The 24351-nt window shown below is 52.9% G+C and overlaps 1 protein-coding gene and 1 long non-coding RNA gene across 3 annotated transcripts in view; one reads left to right on the forward strand and one right to left on the reverse strand.

Moving 5' to 3' along the window:
- The window catches only part of LRRC75A (leucine rich repeat containing 75A), a 48748-nt gene that overhangs the window by 18665 nt on the left and 5732 nt on the right, over nt 1-24351 (forward strand). Inside the window, exons 2-3 of one of the 2 annotated variants that reach the window (XM_028836047.2) lie at nt 11179-11307; nt 24022-24137. In XM_028836047.2, coding sequence (XP_028691880.1) covers nt 11179-11307; nt 24022-24137 — 245 coding nt within the window. The remainder of the gene's footprint in view (nt 1-11178; nt 11308-24021; nt 24138-24351) is intronic. The other variant, XM_077970415.1, reaches the window with a different exon arrangement.
- On the reverse strand, nt 7368-13390 carry LOC144335347 (uncharacterized). Its single transcript, XR_013406138.1, has 5 exons — nt 13208-13390; nt 10631-12647; nt 9057-9148; nt 7857-7957; nt 7368-7488 (listed from the first exon to the last, which is right to left on the reverse strand). It is a non-coding gene; the product is annotated as an uncharacterized LOC144335347 (long non-coding RNA).

Consider the following 24351-nt stretch of genomic DNA (forward strand, 5'->3'; position numbering starts at 1 on the left):
GCCCTCCCTGGCAGCATCTGGCTGACTTCGGTTAGCTGGGTATTCATGGGCACCTCCTTGGGCACCAAACTCACAGGCCTGTGGGGGTGACGGGCACCAAGCCAGGGTGCCCTTGAGAGGCAACCCCCAAGACTGGGACCAGGAGCCAGGCAATGCCCACCTTAGACATCAGCAGGAGTGTGAGGAGGCCTCACCTTCAAACAGGGTTCCCACGCTGTCCAGTGGTTTTGTTAGGGGGAGGGGATGTAGCAGTTGCTTTCATTACTTTTGCTAGTCTGCTTTGCTTTGGTGTCTTCCAAGCCCGAGCAGTGTGCCTCGGGCTCTTAACTGCATAGTCCTCCCTCTCTAGCTGTGCTGATGCTCTTGCCCCAGACTCTGCAGGGTGCCCACCTCGTCTGCATTATCTCTCATTAGTTATTATTGGGGTATACACACACACAGACTACTTACAACTACTTGAATTTTTTCAATTAATATTCAATATATATTGAAGTGGAAATTTTTAAACCTAGTGTTTCCTGAAGCATTTAACATACCAATTTCATTATTCATCTCACGAATCTAGTTCATTTAAATGACCATGTTCAAGGGTAGGGGGTTTATAACTTAAGTAATTAAATTTCTTTAAATATCTTGATGCGATTTTATAAATTTAAAAATTTAACATAACCAGTGTTCTTAAGTTTATAAATACTCATCCTAAAAAGCAGGACTTTCCCGGGTTCCTAAACAGTTCTTAAAATTTAATAAGCTGATAAATATGATGACTATTAGTTCTCTGAAACATTTCAAAACTTACAAACTTGGCTGAATCCACTTCCGGTGTTCTGCTTAAAATCATAAGCTTAAAATCAGCTACTCAATTACCCGTTTTAAATGGGGATTGGAAGGCCAATCTGTTAGATACTCTGATACGCCTAATTCTCTTGGACATGACCAATGTGTGAAATACCAGATTTCCATGTGCCTCAGTGCATTAGCACTCACTTTGCTCCAGGGCCGCCCTGTGTGACAGTGGCACTTTCAGGGCTAAAGGCGCCTTGTCACTGCACTGAGGAGCGATGCCCCTCTCTGGAGCAGTCAAGCCCACTGGTGCCACTTCTGCTTTTGCACCCCACATACCCCTCCAGCGGGGGGCGTCTCAGTCCTGGTCTTCAAACTCCATCACCAAACTCCTGCTTGCCTTCCGCCATCCACGCAACTTCGTCACTGGCTTTTTGTTGCTTCTTTTTTTTTTTTCTGAGTTCTTTCCTGGTTCCTCTCGCCAGGCCCCACGTCTTATAGCTACTTAGTGGCACCTCCTTGGATGCCAGGGTCCTGCATCCTGGGCCATGCTGATGAGAAGAGTCACAGGGGGCCGGAGGGCAACTCTTAGTGGCCACCTTCCTTGTGGTCCAGAAATCCTGCCTCAGCAGTGCCGGCTGATGAGTGGTCTCTCCTCTGCTTGTATCCTTCCAGTGACGGTGAGCTCACCACTATTTTTTTGTTATGATAAAATATACAAATATAAAATGCCGTTTTAACCATTTTAGGTGCACAGTTCAGTGGCATTAAGCACATTCATATTGCTGTGCAACCATCAGCACCTTCCATCTCCAGAACTTTTTCATCGTCCCCAAACTGAAACCCTGTCCCCACCCAACACAAATTCCCTCTTCCCCAGTCCCAGCAACCACCATTCTACTCTCTGTCTCTGTGAATTTGAGTACTTTGAATAATTAGATACTCTTGGTCCCTCATGTAAGTGGCCTCGTGCAGTATTTGTCCTCTCGTGCCTAGCTTATTTCTCTTAGTGGAGTGTCTTCAAGCCTCGCCCTTGTCATGAGTGGTGTCGGCATTTCCTTCATCACCTGTTTTGAAAGGTTCTTTCCCCTGTTGAGCTGAGAACCACCTTGGGGGTCCTATAGGAAGCATTTCTGATTAGTATAGCCCTGCCTCTGCGAGCAGACGGCAAAGGAGAGTGTGTCAGGGGTACATGTACCCACAGAGGCTCCGGGGCTGGTGGAGACAGCAAGTTGATTTCTGGCAGTAATGTCCTTGGTTGCCCATAGCTGTGCTCTTGGCTGAGGTCCACAGCAGTGGAAGAAGGGAGGAGTCCCGGCCCCTTGCCTTGATCTCTTCTCCCTTTTGCCTGGTGTGCCCCTGGGGAAAATGCCACCTCTGTCCTGATCCAATCTGGTACATTCATTTCCTGGGGCTGCCGTAACCAATGACCACCGGCTGAGTGACTCGGAACAATAGAAACATACTCTTCATGGTTCGGAGGCCAGAAGTCTGAGGTAAGAGTGTCGGCAGGGCCGTGTTCCATCCAGAGATTCCAGGGCAGATTTCACTCTTTCACCCTTCCAGCTTCTGGTGGTTGCGGCCGCGTCACTCCCTTCTCTGCCTCCACCTACACATTGCTGCCTTCTCTGTGTCTCTTGTAAGAACACTTATTTTGGATTCAGGGCCCTCCCAGCTGGATAAACCAGGATCATCTCATCTCAGGGTCCTGAAGGTAATCTGTGTGTGAAGACCCTTTTTCCAAATGAGGTCACATTCACAGTTTCTGGGCACAAGCACGTGGGCATGTCTTTTGGGGGCCACCATTCATCCCACTGCACCCTGTATCTATCTCTCTCATTTGGTGCATAGGTCTGTGCCTGGCGTCCCTCCCTTCCCTGTCACACATGGGGAAAGAATGAAGTCTCCCCTAGAATCCCTAGAGGGAGTGCAGCTCTGCCAACACCCTGATTTCAGATTTCTGGTCTCCCAAACTATGAGAGAATACATTTCTGTTGTTTATGACTCCGTCCTCCTTCTTATGAGGCCATTGTCTTCCTAGAGAAGCAAGCCTTCTCTGTGCCCAGCTCCTTAACTCTGGGATGTCCCAGCTTCTCTCCCTGGGGGCTTCCTCAGGCTGTATTTCCCTAATAGAACCTGACATTTCCCTTCCCTCCCCTGGGTATCCCCCAAAGGCAAGCCGGAATGTCATGGGGAAGAGGACAGGAGCCCTGGCACCCAGCTGAGTCCTGGCATCCCCCAGGCTTGTCCCTCCCTTAGCAGTGGCTGCCAGTGATGTTCTAGAGCCAGGAGGGGGAGCAGCCTGGTTCTGCTTCCTGCTTGCCCTCTGGACTCTAATTAATTTCCTTCTGGTGGACTGTGTTTGATTACACCCTCATTAAGTAGCTTTGCACATGCGGGCCCTGGTGTTTTCGATATTGAAGCATCTACCTTTGCTGGTTAATATTCAGCACTTGCTGCGTCCTCCTTTCCTCGGCTGTGTTGTTGCAGAAACTGTGGAGTCATGCCTGGAGGAGACAGACAAATGAAAGCTAATTTCCCGTGGGGCCTTCCTTCTGGGAGTGGGGTTAAAAATGAGTTGAAGAGGGAAGGGGGGAGTTGAGGTTTAAAATAGAGTATGGCTGGCGGCCTCCTCTGTGGCTTCTCCTAGCTTTCCCCTAAGACACCTAAGATGACACACCAAAAAAACACAAACGCTCAGCACACTGGAAACAAAGACAGGTGGGCAGTCTGAGAGGAGCCTCCTCACTGCTAGACACATGGAGCAAAGCCAAGAAAGACACCATCCAGCCTTCCTCCAGGAATTTGAGACCTCCGGAAGGAAGGGAGGAAGCCGCTTTCTCCCTTAGTCTGAGGACTGTGCCAATCAGAAAGCCAGGCAACTGGTCCTGTACCATGGAAGTGACAATTTGGAGGTAGAAGGAGGGCTCTTCCACTCCCCTCTCCCTTCATCCTCTCCCATGTCTCTGTCTGCATCCGTTCAGAGACAGCAACTCCCAAGGCGGGAAGAGAGGGCCTCTGAGAAATCCAGTGCAGCCAGTGGGCTTGTCCAAGGACAGGAAGCGTCCTGAACATACAGACATTGTTACAGATTTCCGTGGACTTCACTGTTGTGAGAGTTGGAGATTGAGGCCATGAAGTGGGTGAAGATGTCCCTTCTCAAGGTCAGAGTCACGTAAGCACGGTGCCTGAGTCTCATCCTGGGGCCGGACTCTTGTGCAAGCCAGAGTCCTGAGAGGTGGACTCAGCCCCAACCCAAGGAGGCTGTCGTGGGGACAAGGATGCGCTGATAGACTAGATCTCTTCGAGAGTGCACAAGCTGGGGATGGGGGAAGCCTGAGCTTCCTGGAACCTGAACCCCGACCTCTGAAAATGATCTACAGCAGGATCCAGAAGAAATGAACTTTGCGGGAAAAGAATAAAAGGCCACCCAAAGAGGCCAAGCTGAGATGGAAAAGAAAACTAATAGGATGAGATGAAAGGAGAGATTAACAAGCAAAATAAGACTTGCAAGGAAATGAAATGCTAGCCGACTTGCAATCCTTCTTGGGGGCAGTGAGAGCGGTAAGGATGGATGTGAAATCAGTGACATGGAAGGCAAACTGGAAACCCTGGATGAAAGTGTATCATGCACAGAATACCAAAAAAGACAAATACAGAAGACACAGAGCCAGCGTTGGTTTTCCTGAGGAAGCGCCAGCCTGAGAAAAGGTCTATGTTCCGCAGACCAATACCTGAAAGGAAATTCAAAGAAAACAGATCCACCACTAGACACATGGTGGCAAAAATGTTTAATAACCAAGTGTCAGGGCCAGAAAAAGAACAGCAGGTAGAATGTGCACCTTTCACCTGCTCCCTCCTATCCCAGGAACATGTCTATGTTTGCCTTCTTGGGGCTCTGGCTGTCACCCAGGTTGGAGTGCAGTGGCACTGTCATAGCTCACTTCAGCCTCAACCTCCCTGGCTCAAGCTGTCCTCCTGCTTCAGCCTCCGAAAGTGCTGGGATTACAGGCATGAGCCACCGGGCCTGGCCCTTTTTAAAATTTGTGGTAAAATACAATAACATAAAATGTACTATCTCAACCATTTTTAAGCATACAGCTCAGTTGTGTTAAGTGCATTCACACTGTTGCACAACTGATCTCCAGAACTCTTATCTTGCAAAACAGACACTGTGTCCTCATCAAACAGTAACTCCTCCTTCCCCTCCCCCCAGCCCCTGGTACCCACCATTCTACTTTCTGTCTCTATGAATTAACTAGTCTCCGTACCTCATATAAGTAAAATCAGACAGTATTTGTCCTTTTGTGTCTGGCTTATTTCACTTATTTGTCCCTGTGTCCTCAAGGTTCACCATGCTGTAGCATGTGTTGGAATCCCCTTCCTTTTTAAGGCTGAATAATATTCCGTTGCATGGCTAGACCCCACTCCGTGTACCCATTCATCTGTTGATGGCCACTCGGATTGTTTCCACCTTTTGGCTACTGTGAATGATGCTGCTGGAAACATAGCTGCTGTTTGAGTGCCTGCTTTCAGTTCTTTGGGGTATATATTCCCAAGAGTGGAATTGCTGGATCATATGGCAATTCTGTGTTTCATTTGTTTAAGGAACTGCGACACCATTTTCCATGGTGGCTGCACCATTTTGCATTCCTACCAGCAGCACACAAAGGTTTCAGTTTCTTCACATTCTTGCCAACCCTTGTTATTTTCTGGGATTTTACGGGGCTTTTTGGATCTGAGAACTGGATTGGCCAGAGAAGTTAAGTTTATTTGTATTAGAAAGATTTGGGCTGGGTTTTCAGGGTGGAAATGAGAAAGCGAGGGATGGTTGGAGTAGCGAGGAAGATACAGGGAAGGGATTTTTGGAGTTTGGGCGATGTCATGAATGAGATGCCCCTTTGGTGACTTGGAGAAGTTGCTGTAGAGATTCAGTTGCTTCAGAGGTCTCCTGTATGCTGAACTGATATTCCTAGGAAAAGGACAGTCTGCTGGGGCTGTCCAGGAGACACAGTGGGGTTTTGTGGCAAATACAGCACTATAGGTGCCAGGACTGAACAAGCAGCTAAAGAAATAAAAATCAGATAGCCTCATTCTCATCTGCAGGACTGAAAGTCAGAGGGTAACCAAGTCTATCTGCGATATTTTGCAGGGAGTTTCTGTTGAGCCAGGTTGTCTTCAGGTGTGTCATCAACATGAACGAATTCTCGGGGAGGCTAGAGCTCAGAAGAGAAAGCACCTGTGTATTCCGCTTTGGGGGAAACATGTACTGGGTGACTTCCCTACGGCACAGGAATACAGAGTGAAGGTGCAAGTCCAACTGTGGGGAGGCATCGAGTGAGTGGCAGTGAGCATGTACACTCCGTGCCATTGCCTTGCTCACACGTGTGCCAACGTGAATGCAAAATGCCAGCTGTTACCATTCATAGGGTTGTTTTCACATCTAAAAAAATAACAGCAGCTCCTTACAGTGCCTCACACTTGTAGTCCCAGCTACCCTGGAGGCTGAGGCAGGAGGATCACTTGAGCCCAGGAGTTCAACGTTGCAGCAAGCTATGATCGCACCGCTGCAATCCAGCCCGGATGACAGAGCAAGACCCTGTCTCAGAATAAAAAAGAATAAGTTCACAAGTGAAGAAATACATTTTTATGAAAATAACTATATTTTCCAAAGGAAAAGAAAAACCATGTGAGGAGAGTGGTGTTGCTCCCCATTTTTGTGACTCTCTTGCATGTCTCACTTTCTAGAAGACAGCTATCAGACTTGTGCTTTTGCATTGGATCTTGCGACAGGTTGTTTTAATTGACGTCTATGAAGAAAATCTGGCATCACATAGATATGTCATTGGAAAAGAGGTCCCCACAGCACCCCTAAAATGGTCTTAAGGGTGCTTCTGCAAAGTCTACAGACCACACTTTGAGAAATGCCATTCTGACTGCCTTGTATGAATCTCTACTCACTTGTTGGAAACATGCACCCCTATTCCCAAGCCCATCATCTCTCCCCATTGCAGTGAGTCCCCAGACCTGTTTATTCATGCTCCAGTCATGTAGGGCCCCCTTCTTTGAGATACCATGTACTGCTGTGTGTTGGGTCGGCAGCTCGGTAAGGGAGCCAAGGGTGACTTGGTGTCAGGCCAGCCACACTCTCCGAGTGTCACTCCCCACCAGCAGTGACTCAGGTGTACCTCCTGGTGTTCCCAGACATCCTGATGAGGAACCGTCCACAAACAGTACTAGAGGTGGTACCGTTTAGACCTATCATGAGGAAAATGGGATTGTCCTCAATGCCTTGTGCTTTTTAAGACAAACCAGCCCCTCCAAGACTAGTACAGTGCACAGGAGGGGCTGCCGGGACCACACCTGGATCTGATGCTTCCACTTCCTTTGCACATGCAGCAGGCCTCGTGTGCCTACCCCCATTCTGTGTCTTCCTGAGAACGAGGGCAGGCCATGGGTGCAGAGTCAGAAAGGAGCCTGTTCCCAGGGCTGTGGCCCAGGCTGCAGCCGCCTGAGACACCTGAGGATCTGGTAACCTCTTCTCCTTCACACCCATCCCCATGGGTAGTCCCAGCAGCTGGTGACACCATCATCTCCAATAGCCTGGCTTAGGGGGGGGATGGAGAGGACATCACGGAGGCAGGAAGTAGCCCAAGGTCCTCAGGACTATGAAGTGCCCTCAATTAGCACAAGCATCCTGTGGACCTAGGTGGGGTCGAAATAAAGCAATAAAGCAATAATGTGTGCCATGGCCTTTGGCCAGCCTCTATCTGGCTTTCCCTGTTTTAGCCCTGGGACCTCGGGGAGCCCCACCCCAGCTGGAATTCGCAGGGCGGGCCGGCGTTGGTTGGCCGTGACTCACAGTGACCCTGAGCTGCCTTTCTAGAAGACCCTCCTCCTTCCCTCCCATCCTGCCTCTACACTCCTTTTCCCCTCCCAAGCAGCAACCACATGAACCCAGACAGTGCTCCAGAGAGGTGGAGCCACAGTCAGCAGCTGGGCAACCAGGGGGATGGCGCGGGGAGATGGCAGGGGAGTGGGCTCCGGAAAGGACGTTTGGCATCTTCACAGACCTGCCCAGCCTCCTGGGTTAGCAACTAGGATTTTCTTGGTCCTTCCAGGGGTGGCCTAGACTGGCTTGGAGATGTAGGGGGTCCAGGAAGATGAGGCAAGGCTGGTAGGAACACAAGAAACCCAGGCAGTCATCTGGTCCAGGGCTTTCATGCTTTTCTTTGGAACAGAACTGCGTTTGTTTGTAACCAGGAGCTGCTTTGTAAGAGCCGCAGCCTACAGCCCTGCTGGTTCCTCTCACCTCCCTCTTGTCTACTGCAGCCCCCGACCGTCAGCCCCAAGATGTTGGAACACAGTTTAATAACCATTAGTGCGGTTCATCTGCCCATTTCACAGATGGGAAAATGGATCCCAAGAGGGAAGTCCCTTACCACAGACTTACAGCGAGTTGGGGCTGGCCAGGACCTAAAACCCAGTGCTATTTCCCAGGGTCATTCAGAGACAGTTGGAAGGAGGATACCACTAGGTGCCAGGAGTGCCCACAGAGGAGAGGGGTGCCCAGGGGTGAAGCAGAGGAGGGATAGAGGCTGGCACTAAGTCACCAACCACAGAGGAGCAGCCCAGCCTGCTTGACAGACTGTAAAAGAAAAATAACTGCATGCCTCTGGCCTCCTCCCCGTGGCCACCAGGGCAGCATCTGACCATGGGAATAACCACCCTTCTGTTTCCACTTCATCTACCCTCCTTCCCCAGCTCCCTGTCCCTAGGAAGGGGAGCCTCAAGCTGTAGGCAGGGTCTGGCTGGCAAGCCGGGCACTGGGCCACAGCCCGTTTGACCACACAGGCCCTCTGAGATGGTAGAACACAAGCATTTTGACTTTTGGCCTTCCTGTGTCCCCAGCCTCCTCTTGCCCCAGGGAGGGCAGGGCTGTGATTTTGCACATTAGTGGGTGACAATTTGTATCCTGGTGTCCCTCGTGTCCATACGGCTCCGACACACCCTCCTGATCATGAGGCCAGCGTGGACTCTCTGTGCCCAGGTCCCCGCCCGGCCCTGACTCCTGCATTTTTCTAGGGAGAGAGCTCATGGCTTTTGACAGATTCTCAAATGGGTCTGTGGTCCCGGAGATGGAGAACCCCTGCAGAAGGGGAGGACGGGCCTTCCAGGGAGGAGGGGGCAGAAATGAAGTAGAAAGGGCACTGCTGCTTTCTCTGTTCCCTGCCAGGGGCTTTACATGTAGCACTTGGTCTTGTTCCCCTTACCTCCTTGTGATGCTGGGGTCACTGTCCCCATTTTACAGATGAGGAAACAGGCTCAGCAGTGGCAGGTTGCTTGCTTCAGGACGCAGCCCTGGCTGAGGGATTGAAAAAGCCGGGGTAGGGCCAGAGGTTGACGGCGGGTATTGCACCTGCTTCTACAAGGGAGTGCAGCTCTGGAACCTGTACCAGCCAGTGCTTCAGAAGCCTCCCCCGACTGCATCCACACCAGACCTTGAGCCCCCAGGTCCTGGTTCCCAGCAAATTTTTTCAGCAGCCAGAGAGCCTGGCACAGGGCCTGGCAGTTCACCTCCAAGGTTCATTCCTGCCACGTGGAAAACAGAGTCCTCACAATTGGCCTCTTGTGTCCTCATTGAGGCATGAATGAAGCCTTAATGAGGGTGGGGGCAGAGTGCCCCCTAACCATGGCAGGTAGGACCTGGCTGGCAGGTGGGCTCCAAGGGGCTCCCCCCAGGAGGCTCCTCCCACCCCCAGGCATGACACCCAGGACCTCCAGAGCCCCCAGCAAAGACTTTTTATTTGCTTGTAGCAATGTCAGCTGCCAGACCACGGAGCCCATCCCTGCCCTCCATCTGTCCAGCTCAGCCACCCTCTCACCACCCCCTGGCAGATAAGAGCAATGAGATATGCAGAACAGGCCCAGGGCTGAGGCCGCGCCGCCCCACCCCCATCCTTCCTGAAATTCCAACAGCACAGAAGGCGTGGGCCTTGGTGTCTCCATCTGTAGACAGTGTATAATGATGTCCAGCCTGTTTGCCTTCCAGGGATTTCTAAGAATCATGTGGGGAAGGTATTTTAAAAGTTCAGAATACAAACAAAATGACAAAGAGCAAACTCAGCTGGTCACCCACACATTCCCTGCCCAGACTTCCCGTCCCCAGGGTACTGGACCCCAGCCACCTGGGCTGGGAGCCTTTCTTCTCTGGGCTGTGCTGGGGAAGCTGTGGGAGCCCCGAGAACGAGGACGGCCCGCAGTGGGTGGGCCTGCTTTGCCCCCCACCCAGGAATGCCTCTTGCTCCCCAGGATGGCGTGAGGACAGTCTCCGGATGGGAATGTCAGCATTTCCTGTTCTGTGTAAGGCACCAAACTAGGGTCAGGGACTGCAGTGTAGCTCATACCCAAGGATGGCAGAAATTGGGCAGGGGTGGGGGCGGGGGAGCTTGAGGACAGGGAGCAGGCGTAACTACCCCTTTCACATGGAGTGGCACCAAGTTTAGTCCCCACCCCAGGGCAGGCATGTCATGTTTCCTTACTTCTCCAAAGCCCATCACTCCGTTTTAAGCTCAGGGTCTCATGACCTACTTTAGAGGAAGGTCACAGGATTCTTCAGGGCCTGCTTCAGGGGAGGACAGCAGTCAGAGAGACCTTCCTGCGTCAGCTGCCACCTCAGATGCCAGGGTGCCATATTCTGGGGTGGTGTGTCCTGAGCCCCCAAACCCAATTCCTCCCTCAGACCCAGGGAAGCTCTGCTCCAGCGGCTTCTGCTGCGGCCCCACCACACTTAGTGTCACTCGCCTCCAAGCTACTCCCCTCCCATCGGGAAGATTCCACTCAGTACCTTTCTGAGGGAGTCCTGGTGAGGTTTCCTTCTGGGTGCCTGGCAGGCTGTCCTTACAACCCCGAAACCCCCAAGGCAAAGGAACACTCAGGCTGCATCAGCTACAGAAGGAGCAGTAAAAACGTCGGAAGCAGGAAGAAAACACAAATAAATATCAATAAACCATCCTGTCACAAGGCAGTTTTGTCAATTCCAAATTTTGCCACGATGGAGAAGCAGCTGCTTGCACCAAGGCGGGCCACCCTTGGCTTCCTCCTCTGGAAAACCAGAGAGACAAAGGTCAGAGGCTGTCCCAGGAGAGGGCCACAAGCCATGACCCGCACAAACTGCGGAGCCTGCAGAGGCCAGTCCCCACTCTTCTCAACTTGGAGGTAAAGACAAACAGGAGGGGCCTGCCCGGCCCCTGAGGGAAGTTCTGCAGACGCTCCCCACTGGGGCTCTGGGAAGCAGCGTTGCCTCCAGGGGCCTGTGCCTACTTCTCCTGGGGATGGTGGGTGAGCTGGGTGGGGCAGCCAGCCCTGACCTCTGGGCATCCTTTGCTCTTGCAGGACCTGGGCATGGAGTCGACCTCACTAGATGATGTTCTGTATCGCTACGCCAGCTTCCGGAACCTGGTGGACCCCATCACACACGACCTCATCATCAGCCTGGCACGCTACATCCACTGTCCCAAGCCGGTAGGGAGGCTGTGGTCCGAGCCAGCCAGGTCCCGGGGTGTGCGGTGGGTGCCTTTCAGGGCAGAGCAGCTTTATGCCCAAGGAGGACAAGCCCATCCTGCAGGTGCCAAGAGCCTGAGGTGCTCTCCCTTGGTGCCACCAGCACAGATTGGTTTTGTTTGGCCCAGGGGGTGAATTCACTGCCAACATTTAAAAACCAGAATTTTTCACATGACCCCTATATTCGGCTGCCCTTGAAAAACTGGAAGCTCCAGCAACATGAAGCCCTCATTTCTGCAGGGCTGGAGCTAAGTAGCCATCCCTGTTATACGGGGCCAAGGCCACCACATACAGTTGTACAGGTTGTGCCTTGCACAAAAGCATGCGTACAGAGGGGTGGCGGGGTAGGGGCGGAAGGGGAAAGTTCAAATCCAGCCCTCTCTCTACCCACCAAGCCGTGAGCCCTGGTGCAAGCCTGTGTCCCCCTGGAGGTGAACTTTTTCTTATTTGCACAAAGGTGTCATAGAAAGCTGGCCGGGGCCCTGCATGGGGCTGTCCACTTTGCCTCAGTCCCACCACTCCCAGATGTCTTCACCTCTGAGGCTGAGTGTCCTTTGACACCCATCCCTTCACTCATGTCCTCTTCCTGCTGGCCCTGGGAGCTCGGAAGGGAAAGCTCCATGGCTCTCCAGGCTCCACATCTGCCGCTCAGCCCCTCCTGGATGGGAGGTTCTGCCCTGTTCCTGCAGTTCCAGGTCTAGGCTTCCCTGGGGCTATGCAGCTGGACCCGGTGGGAAGGGGAGGGCTGGGCGGGGACATTCCCACACTTGAGCGCTTCTCTGTTGCTTTGGTTTTTTCTGTCTCATCCCTCAATTTCCAGTGGCTTCCAAAAGAAGTGCTTCCCCGCTGGCAGTCAGGAAACCAGAGCAGGATGAAGGGGTGCGGGAGGGAAGTTTTTCCTTTTGGTGTAGGATCTAGGCCAGGAGTGAGATGGTTCCCAAGCCCACCCCTCGCTCGGCCTGGACACAGACTTGACCGTGATCCTACAGTGAGCTGGAGCCTTGCTCTGGAAAGGCGTTTCCTGGGGCTGAGCTCCATCTGCGGCTTTGTCGGGGGCCTTCTCTCTGACTCTGGGGCTACCTGATACGAAGGCTCTGAGGTGGGGGCCCAGCTGTGGAGGGCTGGGAGCTGGCCAGGGTCAGGAGCACAATGTTGCAGAAGGTCGGGATGCAGGGCCCAATGGGAGGGGAAGGAAAGCTGGTGTTGAGGAAGCCTTGAGGCCTGATTGGTGCCAGGAGCCACGGGGTGCTGGCTGGGGCTGGCGCCTCTGTCGCTTCTCATGCAGTTCCACCTGGTTCTGCCTTGGGGCGGGGGGGAAGGCCTGTGAGGAGGCCTTGCCGGGTGCCAGACCCTGCCTTTCCTAGAGCAGGAATGGAGTTGCTCAGAGATGAGACAGCGAAAGGCAATGGGACTCTCAAAAAAGCAAAAAGGAAACAGGAGAGCTATGTGTACGCCCATCTTTGAGTTGAGGAAAACAAACTTCAGTCAAATGATCTGAGCAAGGTTACACCTCCGAGGAGAACCATGGGTGTGATTTGGGCCTATGCAGTGACTCAGAGCTGGGCGGGACACAGGCCGGGGGTCCCTGGGCGGTCAGTGCTCAAGGGGCAGGAGGAGGGGCCTGGTGGAAGCAGCCGAGCTCCCCTCCCTCCCCAACCTGCCCCTCACAGGTTGCCTCACGGACGGCCTGTGTGGGGAGAAGGACCCACCCTCTCAGAGAGAGAGGCAGGCCAGGGAGTGGGTAAGGGCCATCGGGAGACCCTGTGAGACAGGGCCAGGCAAGGCCAGGAGGAGGGGCAGGAACTCCTGCCTTCTGATCTTCCCTTTCCGTCTGGGTAGGGGGGGGCCGGGGGGTGCCTACCTGGGTTGTTGTGGTCCATTCAGGTAGCTGTAACAAATTATTGTAGACCGGGGGCTTACAAAAGTAGAAATTTATCTCTCACACTTCTGAAGGCTGGAAGTCTGAGATCTGGGTGCCAGCCTGGTTGGTGACTGACAAGGACCTTTTTCTGGGTTACAGACAGTCACCTTCTTGTGTCGTCACATGGCAGGAAATGGGCAAAGGAGCACGAATCCCTTTGTGAGAGCTCCACCCCCGTGGCCTAATCACCTCCCAAAGGCCCCACCTCTGAATACCATCACCCTGGGAATTAGGTTTCAACATGTGAATTTTGAGGACATACCAACATTCAGTCCATTGCATGGTGTAACCTTCCTCAAACCACTTCATTACCTGGACTTTGTTTTCCTCAAAACAAGTCAGACCCTGCCGGAGTGGGTGAGCCCTGCTGAAGCCCAGAGACCTGGGGGGCCCCTTTCGTGCCCATGTGGCAAGCGAGGCTCTCTGGATGAGGCAGGGGTGGGAGGTCCCCAGGCTGGTGGTAGGAGCAGCCCCTCCATCCACCCCAGAGGGCTGACCAGGATGTCCTGGTCAGAGCAATTTGCATCTGAGTTCATGTCAGCCCACGTTATGGGTTTAGATATTGTGGACAGAGGTGTCAAGACCGGAGAGCTCGTTCCAAAGGTAAATTGGATACTACACGGACCCTCACTGAAAATCCTTCAGTGAGGGGCCGTGCTGTAGTTTAAATAAAACCCAAACTCCTCACCTGGCTTTGCCTGAGTCTCTGAGCTCCCCTCTCCTACTTGCCACCCTGCGAACTCTGCTCTAGCATGTGGGTCTTCCTCCTCTGCCCCTGACACCTCCACACCCTCTCCTACCTTAGGGACATCGCTGCTCCCTCTGACTGCTCCAGCCTCCTCTGTCCGAGCTTCCTTCTCCTGAGTTCAGACTGAGCCTCCGGCCTCTGAGAGGCCTTCGTTGACAAACCTGCCTCATGGAGGCTCCTGATCAGCCTGTCTCGAGCCCCATTTATTTTTCCATTCATTTCTCCATTTTACTTACTGGTCTCTGAAATTACCTTGCTTATTTACTTGTTGGCTAATTTATGGTCTGTTTTCCCCACTAGAATATAAACTCTGAAGGGAATGGTGTCTGTCTTGTTCACAATTCCATCCTGCACCAGGCGGGAAGGAGGTAACATATTCCATTGTGAAGTCTGAAGGGAGTTTAGTAAAGGGTTGAGGACAGGATAAAGGAAGTCAACAGGGGATGTTGAGACATCCAGAGACAGCAGCGGTAGGAAGTTGTTTCACAGGAGGACAAGCTGTATTGCCAGAGGCAGGGTGAGAACACCTGGTCCAGAGCCATGCTGCATTATCCGTTGCCTTATAGCAAACTACCCCAAAACAACAGACACTTATTGTTATAGTCTCTGCAGGTCAGGATTGCAGAGGCATGGTGGTGCCTGCCTCTAGTCTCAGCTACTAGGTAGTTTAGCTTTGGGTCTCTCAAGACATTGGTCAGGGCTGCAGGTGTCAGAAGACTTTGCAGAAGTTGGCAGCTCTGCCAGACTCCGTGGCTTACGCCTGTAATCCCAGCACTTTGGGAGACCGAGGGGGGCAGATCACCTGAGATTGGGAGTTGGAGACCACCCTGACCAACATGGAGAAACCCCATGTCTACTAAAAATACAAAATTAGCCGGGAGTGGTGGCACATGCCTGTAATCCCAGCTACTTGGGAGGCTGAGACAGGAGAATCACTGGAACCTGGCAGGCGGAGGTTGCCGTGAGCCGAGATCGCACCATTGCTCTCCAGCCTGGGCAACAAGAGCAAAACTCCATCTCAAAAACAAAAGAAGAAGTTGGCAGGTCCACTTCCAGGGCGGCACACTCGCCCTGTAGTCTCTCCATAGGACTGCTTGAGTGTCCTCACATGATGGCAGCTGGCTTATCCCACAACAGGTGATAATATAGAAGCCATAATGCCTTTTTTTTTTTTTTTTTGAGACAGAGTCTCACTCTATCACCTAGGCTGGAGTGCAGTGGCGCGATCTCGACTCACTGCAACCTCTGCCTCCCGGATTTAAGCAGTTCTCCTGCCTCAGCCTCTCAAGTAGCTTGGGATTACAGGCACCTGCCACCACACTCAGCTAATTTTTTGTATTTTTAGTAGAGACGGGGTTTCGCCATGTTGGCCAGCCTGGTCTCAAACTCCTGACCTCAGGTGATCCACCTCGGCCTTCCGAAGTGCTGGGATTACAGGCGTGAGCCACTATGCCTGGCCTTGTTTTTTTGTTTTGTTTTGTTTGTTTGTTTGTTTTGAGAAAGGGTCTCACTCTGATGCCCAGGCTGGAGTGCAGTGGTGTGATCATAACTTACTGCAGCCTGGAACTACCAGGCTCAAGTGATCCTCCCACCTCACCCTCCTGAGTAGCTGAGATTGGAGGCAGGCACCACCATGCCTAGCTAATTTTTTGGGTTTTTTTCTTATAGACATGGGGGCCTCACTATGTTGCCAAGGCTGGTCTCAAACTCCTGGCCTCAGGCAATCCCCCTGCCTTGGCCTCCCAAAGCACTAGGATTGCAGGTGTGAGCCCAACTCCCACAATACCTTTTAAGACCCAGTCTCAGAAGTCACAAACCAGCATTGCTGCCATTCTATTGATTCTGATGATTCTGTTGCTCACCCAGACCAGCCCTGCTACAATGTGGAAGGACACTACACAGGGGCACAGATGCCAGGAGCCAAGAGCAGCAAGGCTGTCTTGGAGGCTGGCTGCTGCACATGCCGAAGTGTGGGAATCAGAATAAAGCCCCCCATCTGTCTCTCCTCCTGCCCTCTGGTCTTGCTGCCACTGCTCCCATTAGCTGAACCCAAGAGGAAGCCAGGGGGAAGAGAGCCCAGTGATGCGGTCTCTAGAGCCCAGCCTTCTGAGCAGAGAAGGGCAGAGTGGACTGTGGGGCGAGAAGAAACAGAAAAGCCGGCACACAGTCTCTGCATCTGGAATGGTGTCCGGCATAATGAGCGGGACAGTCAACATTTGATGAATGTATGAATGAATTTATGAATGAGGGAGGGATACCCTTGAATGGAGGGCAGTGGAGGGCTGTGCTTGTCGGGGTCCTGGAGCAGTTACAGAGGTGCCTGGGGAGTGAAGATGGCAGATGGTATCACTGCCTGATGGCTGACAGCCAGAGCAGTGTCGGGTGCTGGGACCCCTTCCAGGTCAGCCTGCAGGTCGGCATGCCATCTTTCCTGACAGATGAATACGAAGCCCCTCAAACACGCTCTGCCCCAGGACCTGGGCAGCCTTACTGGGAAGGTCTAGAGAGGCTGCTGCCCTGACCTGCACTCACAGTCACCTTGACTGTGCCACATTCCACTCCTGCCTTCTTCAGGGATCGGGGGAGGGTTGCAGAGAGTTGACTCTGCACACAGTCATTGCGCCTCCTGGGTGGGTTAGGATTCTGCTGTACATAACAGAAGCCCAGGCAGGCTGGCTCCAGCAAGGAAGAAAACGTGTCCCTCAGATACCGAGGTGTCTTGTGGTGCCCACAGACAGCCAAGTTAGATCAAGGTGCTAAAACTGTAGGTAAGGCAGATCACTTGAGGCCAGGAGTTCAAGACCAACCTGGCCAACATGGTGAAACCCTATCTCTACTAAAAATACAAAAATCAGTTGGGCATGGTGGCGTGCGCCTGTAATCCCAGCTACTCAGGATGCTAAGCCAGGAGAATCACTTGAGCCAGGGAGGCGGAGGTTGCAGTGAGCTTAGATGGCGCCACTGCACTCCAGCCTGGGCGACAGAGCAAGACTCCGTCACTGAAAAAAAAAAAAAAGAAAGAAAGAAAAGAAATGAAGACCCTTAGTCCCAGCTACTTGGGAGGCTGATGCAGGAGGATTATATGAGGCCAGGAATTCAATACCAGCAAGGGCAATATAGTGAGACTCCCATCTCTTTAAAAAAAGAGAGAAAGAAATGACCCCAAAACTCAGGGAAAGATGTCTTTTTCTTTTTTTGGTTTTTTGTTTGTTTGAATTTTTTATTTTAATTTAATTAATTAATTAATTAATTTTTGGACGGAATTTCACTCTTGTTGCCCAGGCTGGAGTGCAATGGCGCGATCTTGGCTTACCTCAACCTCCACCTCCTGGGTTCACGCAATTCTCTTGCCTCAGCCTCCTGAGCAGCTGGGATTATAGGCATGCACCACCATGCCCGGCTAATTCTGTATTTTCAGTAGAGATGGGGTTTCTCCATGTTGGTCAGGCTAGTCTCGGGCCTGCTCTGCCTCCCAAAGTGCTGGGATTACAGGCGTGAGCCAGCACGCCCAGCCTGGTTCTTTGTTTGTTTGTTTGTTTTTGACAGAGTCTCACTCTGTCGTCCAGGCCGGAGTGCAATGGCGTGATCTCAGCTCATTGGAACCTTCACCTCCTGAGTTCAAGCAATTCTCCTGCCTCAGCCTCCCAAGTAGCTGGGACTACAGGTGCCCGCCACCACGCCTAGCTAATTTTTTGTATTTTTAGTAGAGACGGGGTTTCGCCATGGTGGCCAGGCTGGTCTCAAACTCCTGACCTTAGGAGATCTACCCACCTTGGCCTCCCAAAGTGCTGGGATTACAGGCGTGAGCCACCGTGCCCAGCCAGCTGTCTGTTTTTATACTCAGGTTTGGTAAAGAGTACACAGCTTGTAGCAATGCGATTGGACAAAGGGTGTGATTCAATGGTGATAGGCTGAGGGGACCCAGGAAGGCTGTCTGCGCAGATTCTTCTTGGCCTCTCTGTGCAGTGTTCCTTCCTACCCCTCTGGAATGTTCTTCAAGACAGAAGGGAGAGAGTGACCTACCTAGTTTTAAGGCTTGCTTTGAGGGAGAGGGGTTCTAGTTTCTGTGACCTGCCTTGGGGAAGAAGAATTCTGGTTTCTCTGACTCACTCTGGGGGAGAAGGGCTAGAGACAGAGGAGGGCAGCAGAAGGGCAGAAAAACTTTGCTTCTGAGGCTTTCCAATTTCCTTTAGTTCAAAGCTCTCTGCTGGCCCCGGCACCATGCTTTGGAATTGTGTTCTGAGCTCCAAAAAGTTCATGCAAACACTGCTCAGAGGAGATGCCCAATGCATCGCAGCTGCTCAGTACATGTTCAGACAAGCAGAAGGGAACTCTCACTCCAGAGAGAACATCAGCTCACTTGTGGTCTCAAGGCAACTCTATGAGGTGTCCATATCTATTGTTCCTGTCTAGCCAGTGAGGAGACCAAGGCTCCTCAGTTCTCCCTGATAGTGGCAGATGCACGTCCATCCGGAGCCTGGCCCTGTGCGTGGCTGCCCCCTTGTGGCAGTGGCAGTGCAGTGATGCCCCCTTGTCCTCTGCTCTGTGTGTGTGTGTGTGTGTGTGTGTGTGTGTGTGTGTGTGACAGACTCTTGCTCTGTCACCCAGGCCAGAGCGCAGTGGCATGATCTCGGCTCACTGCAACCTCCACCTCCCGGGTTCAAGTGATTCTCCTGCCCCAGCCTCCCGAGTAGGGACTACAGGCGCCCACGACCATGTCTGGCTAATTTTTGTATTTTTAGTAGAGACAGGGTTTCACCGTATTGGCCAGGCTAGTGTTGAACTCCTGACCTTGTGATCCGCCCGCCTTGGCCTCCCGAAGTGCTGAGATTATAGGCGTGAACTCCCGCGTCTGGCCTCTGTTCTCTTCTTTTAAGGCTCAGCTGCCCAGGCTGAGAGGGTGGACAGGGATTTTGGCCCCAGATTTTGGAAACCCTGGGAAGTGATTGAAGGAGGAGCTGCAGCTGAGGAGCTCAGTTCTAAGCTTTGGAGACTGGCAACATTCTGTCCTGGGGTGGTTCCAGGAGCAATGCTGGGCAGACCACCTGATCCCACCCATGGTCTTTGAACTGGTGCTTCTCCACCTCGGCTGTACTAGGGAATCACTTGGGGAACCTGAGGTCAGGAGTTCGAGACCAGCCTGGCCAACATGGCAAAACCCCATCTCTACTAAAAATACAAAATTAGCTGGGCGTGGTGGCGGGTGCCTGTGATCCCAGCTACTCCACAAGCTGAGGCTTCCCCATGTGGCCAGGTGGGGTGGCTCACACCTGTAATCCCAGCACTTTAGGAAGCCAAGGCGGGCAGATCACCTGAAGTCAGGAGTTCGAGACCAGCCTGGCCAACTTGGTGAACCCCTGTCTCTATTAAAATACAAAAAATTAGCTGGGCGTGGTGGCAGGCGCCTGTAAATCCCATCTACTTGGGAGGCTGAAGCAGGAGAATTGTTTGAACCTGGGAGATGGAGGTTGCAGTGAGCCGAGACCACACCACTGCATTCCAGCCTGGGCAACAGAGTGAGACTCCATCTCAAAAAAAAAAAGAAAAAAAATCCCCGTTCCTGAGCCACCCACCCATCACTGGGGTGGCTTAGGCATCAGTGTTATTTTGTTGTTGTTTGGTTTGGTTTGGTTTTTTGAGACTAGGTCTCACTCTGTCTGGAGTGCAGAGGTGTGATCACGGCTCACTGCAGCCTTCACTTTCGGGGCTCAACAGCCTCCTACCTCAGCCTCCCGGGTAGCTGGGACTGCAGGCACAAGCCACCATGCTGGGCTTCGTTTTTTGTTTTGGTTTGTTTGTTTGTTTGTTTGTAGAGAGCAGGTCTCACTATATTGCCCAGGGTAGTCTTGAACTCCTGGGCTCAAGTGATCCTCCTGCCTCAGCCTCCCAAAGTGCTGGGATTACAAGAGTGAGCCACAGCACCTGGCCCATCAGTGAACTTTAAAGCTCCCCTGAGATTCCAGTGTGCAAGATTCCAAGGTGAAGAAGCACAGCTCTAGATGGGCCATCTCCAGTGTCACATCCTATTCTCCCTTTGTTTTTATTCATGCCTTTTTTTTTTTTTTTTTTTTTTGAGACAGAGTCTCTGTCACCCAGGCTGGAGTGCAGTGGCACAATCTTGGCTCACTGCAACCTCTGCCTCCTGGGTTCAAGCAATTCTCATGCCTCAGCTTGCGGAGTAGCTGGGATCACAGGCTCCCGCCACCACACCCAGCTAATTTTTGTATTTTTAGTAGAGACGGGGTTTTGCCATGTTGGCCAGGCTGGTCTCGAACTCCTGACCTCAGGTGATCTGCCCACCTTGGCCTCCCAATGTGCTAGGATTACAGGCATGAGCCACTGTACCCAGCCCCTATTCTCCCCTTGAGCTCCAAGGTCAGCTCCCAGCATGGCCCCTCTCCCTGAACCTGTGCTGGCCATGGCCTCCTTGTTGGAGACCCAGTGGCCTCTGGGTGGGGGTCTAACCGCATTAGCCACTCTTCTCCTTGGTGTCTGGACTCTGCTCCTCCTGCTGCTCTGACGGAGTCTTCTCGGACCGCCGTGTGTCCAGTGTCCTCTCTCCCTTCTGCTCGGCTCATTCTCTGGCCAGTTTAATCTTACTGATGAATGTGTCCAGCCTGGACCTGTCTTGAGCCCCAGCCCCGTAAGTCCAGTGGCATCCGCAGCTGGAGGTCTTGTGAGCCCCTCAAACTTACCGTGGCCCCACGTGGCTCACCCTCCTGCCTTCTCACCCTCTTCTTGTCCTGAGCCCCTTGACTTCTACTCAGGTCCCAAGCCCAAAGCCTAGACCTTCCTCACCCTCCCTGCCCACACCTTCTCCATCCAGCATATCAGTCAGCTGCGTGACCTCTGTCCCCTCAGCCTCTTCCAATAGCCTGGCCCTGAGTCACCCTCTCCATCTCCTGTCCACCCCTCTCCATCTCCCAGTCCAAGGAACAGCCCCCTTCAGGGACTCCCCTGCAGGCCTCATGACCAGCTCCTCCTGCTTCACCCACCTTACTTCCCCCCCCGCCGCCCCACAGTAGTGTGGCCAGGCTCAGCAAGAAGCCAAGTCTAGGAACCAAAAGGTGTCAACTCCAGGGGTGGGGAATGAAGCTGTAAAGGCAGATGCTCACCTGCCTCTACATCTGCAACACACAAGAGTGACACACAGGTGTAGCACACAGGTGTAATACAGGCACAAGTGGCAGGTGATACAAGCTTATTCATCAGACGGCCAGGCACCAGGAAGCTGGGGGCAGGGGTGGGGATGGGCTGTGAACTGGAGCCCAGGGGGCTCCTCCAAATCCACTCAGTTCAGTCTCGGACCCTCCTTTGCCTCCTGGGTCCCTCCACAGATGCCTCTCTCCTTTGGAAACTCAACTCCCATCTTCCCACCTCCTCTCTCTCGTCCCCCTTCCTCAGATTCTCCTTCTCTTGCCTTCCCATCAGCCCCAGGCCCATCCCCAGCCCTCTGGGCCTCAATTTCCCCCACTGCATAATGGGGATAACGAAAGTATCTCCTGCCCTGGGGTGCTGTGGGAATTCCATAACCTTCTTGCATGATGTCTGGTGTGCAGGGCTGACAGTGGCTTGAACCATGGAGGGACCAGATGTGATCAGGCCCCAGGCCTTCACCTGCCCTCATGTCAGTAACACACCCCATGGCTGCCACATCCCCAAGCCCTGCCACAGACTGTTTCCTCCTCACTCAGAGATGCCTCACGTTTTCTTTCTCCATCCGAAATCACTAACCCATCGCTCTCAAAAGCTGAGCTCAGCCTGGGCGTGGTGGCTGACACCTGTAATCTTAGCACTTTGGGAGGCCGAGGTAGGTGGGTCACTTGAGGTCAGGAGTTCAAGACCAGCCTGACAGGCCGGGCGCGGTGGCTCAAGCCTGTAATCCCAGCACTTTGGGAGGCCGAGACGGGCGGATCACGAGGTCGGGAGATCGAGACCATCCTGGCTAACACGGTGAAACCCCGTCTCTACTAAAAAATACAAAAAACTAGCCGGGCGAGGTGGCGGGCGCCTGTAGTCCCAGTTACTCGGGAGGCTGAGGCAGGAGAATGGCGTGAACCCGGGAGGCGGAGCTTGCAGTGAGCTGAGATCCGGCCACTGCACTCCAGCCTGGGCGACAGAGCGAGACTCCGTCTCAAAAAAAAAAAAAAAAAAAGACCAGCCTGACCAACATGGTGAAACCCCATCTCTACTAAAACTACAAAAATCAGCTGGGCATGATGGCAGGTGCCTGTAATCCTAGCTACTCGAGAGGCTGAAGTAGGAGAATCGCTGGAACCCAGGAGGCGGAGGTTGCAGTGAGCCGAGATCGCCCCATTGCACTCCAGCCTGGGCAACAGAGCAAGACTCCGTCTCAAAAAAATAAATAAAATTAAAACAAAGCTGAGCTCAAATCTAAGCCTGGGCAGGAGTAACCTTCCCTCCTTGCCCTGCCAGAGTTCCCTATGCTGGTGCCGGTATTCACTTAGAGAGCGTGCCTGGAGAGGTCGCTGTGGGTTGGCCTCTATTCAAAGCACTACACTAGTAGTGACTCATTTAATCCTCACAGAAACTCTTGTGAGGTCTATACTGTAATCCCTTCACAGATGTGGCTTGGAGGCACAGAGAAGTCAAGCAGTTGTCCAAGGCCACACAGAACGAGACAAAGCCAGGACTTAAATCCCCGCAGTTTGGCCCCAGGTCTTTGCTCTTCACTACTCAATACGCTGTTTGTCCGCTAGCAGAGGCGTGTGGGAATTGTAATGACAAAGCGGCCTACTGAGCACCCATTCTGTGCCAGGCGCCATGCTGACCACTGCGTGTGGTTAACGCGCCGGACCTCCCCACACCGAGTCGTTGGCCGCGTGTGGGTTCACATCCGAGCCCAGCGCTTGCATCCAAGCCTCAGCACTGGCTCACTGGCAAGGGCACACTGTGGCCCTCACTGCCTGGAGTGACTCATGCCCTCACCCTGTCCAGCACCAGTTTGGCTCCGGGGACTGTTGGATGGACTTTCCTAGGGATGTAGTCGGAGTCTGTAGCATCTTTCAGCTGCATCATTTAACCCAGTGTCTGCCATAACAAAAAATCACAGACTGGTGGTCTAAACAGCAGACAGTTCGTTTCTCACAGCTCTAAAGGCCAGAAATCCAAGGCTGGCTGGTGGGTTTCCTACTGAGGCTCTCTCCTAGGTCTGTCGGCCCCTCCTCCTCCTATGACCTCCAGTGGTCATTCCTCTGCATGTCTGTGTCCTCATTTCTTCTTCTTAGGACACCAGTCATATAGGATTAGGGCCTACTCCTCTGACCTCATTTTACCTTAGTCACCTCTTTAAAGACCTTGTCTCCAAATGCAGCTGCATTCCCAGGTACTAGGGGTTAGGGACATCAATATGTGATTTTCAGTGGATACAGTTCAGCCTATGACACCCAGGGTTTCAAACTCAAGTGCCGATGGGCCAGACAAGAATGCCTGTGAATGAATTGGGCTGGGAAAGACTTGGCCTCTTCATTCATTTGTTCTCACTTTTGAGGGAGACACTGGTAAAAATATCTCATTTTCCTCTTTACTGTGTGAAATACAAGGACATGAACATTTGTTCTTGGCCGTATCCTAGCTTCCTAGAACAAGTGCCTGCCTCCCAGTAAATGCTCAATAAATCTGCTGAGCAAGAAAATGCACAGAGCAGCCCTGGACATTGGGGAGTGGTGGGGACCATGATGAGTCCCAGCCAGGGGGTCAGCAGGCACTTGGCTCCAGCCAACTGTTGTCCAATCTCCTGGAATCCAGACTTATATACATCTGTTTTTCAATGCTAGCAACTAATTCACAAAAACTAAAACCATCCTGCAGACCTCTTTGTAGCCACTGCCATCTGCCTAGGGTGCCCACCCTAGGCCAGCAGAGCAAGGCCTCCCCCAGCTCAGCCTGGGGGAGCTGGGCTCGTACCCAGGAGACAGGAAGCCTGGGGGCTGAGACTGGTGCACCCAGCCACTCAGGGCCCCACCACCCCTGGTTGCCTCTGCAGGAAGGCGATGCGCTGGGCACCATGGAGAAGCTGTGCCGGCAGCTGACATACCACCTCAGCCCCCACTCCCAGTGGAGGCGGCACCGGGGACTGGTGAAAAGGAAGCCACAGGCTTGGTGAGTTACAGTCCCCTGGGTGGGTCTATGCCAGGCTGAGTGTGTGATACAGGGCGCCCCTCTCAGGGATGTAGGGAAGGGAAGGGCGGGAGTCATGGGGGGCGGTCATAGAAGCTGCCTGAAAGAGGTAAGATGGAAGGAGGATTCCAGGATGGGGAAACAGCTAGAGGGGGACCCTGGTCTGGTGGGTGGGAGCTGGGGAGTATGGGCCCAC

This window comes from Macaca mulatta, chromosome 16 (assembly GCF_049350105.2).
Source record: "Macaca mulatta isolate MMU2019108-1 chromosome 16, T2T-MMU8v2.0, whole genome shotgun sequence".
In the NCBI taxonomy this organism is placed as follows: domain Eukaryota; kingdom Metazoa; phylum Chordata; class Mammalia; order Primates; family Cercopithecidae; genus Macaca; species Macaca mulatta.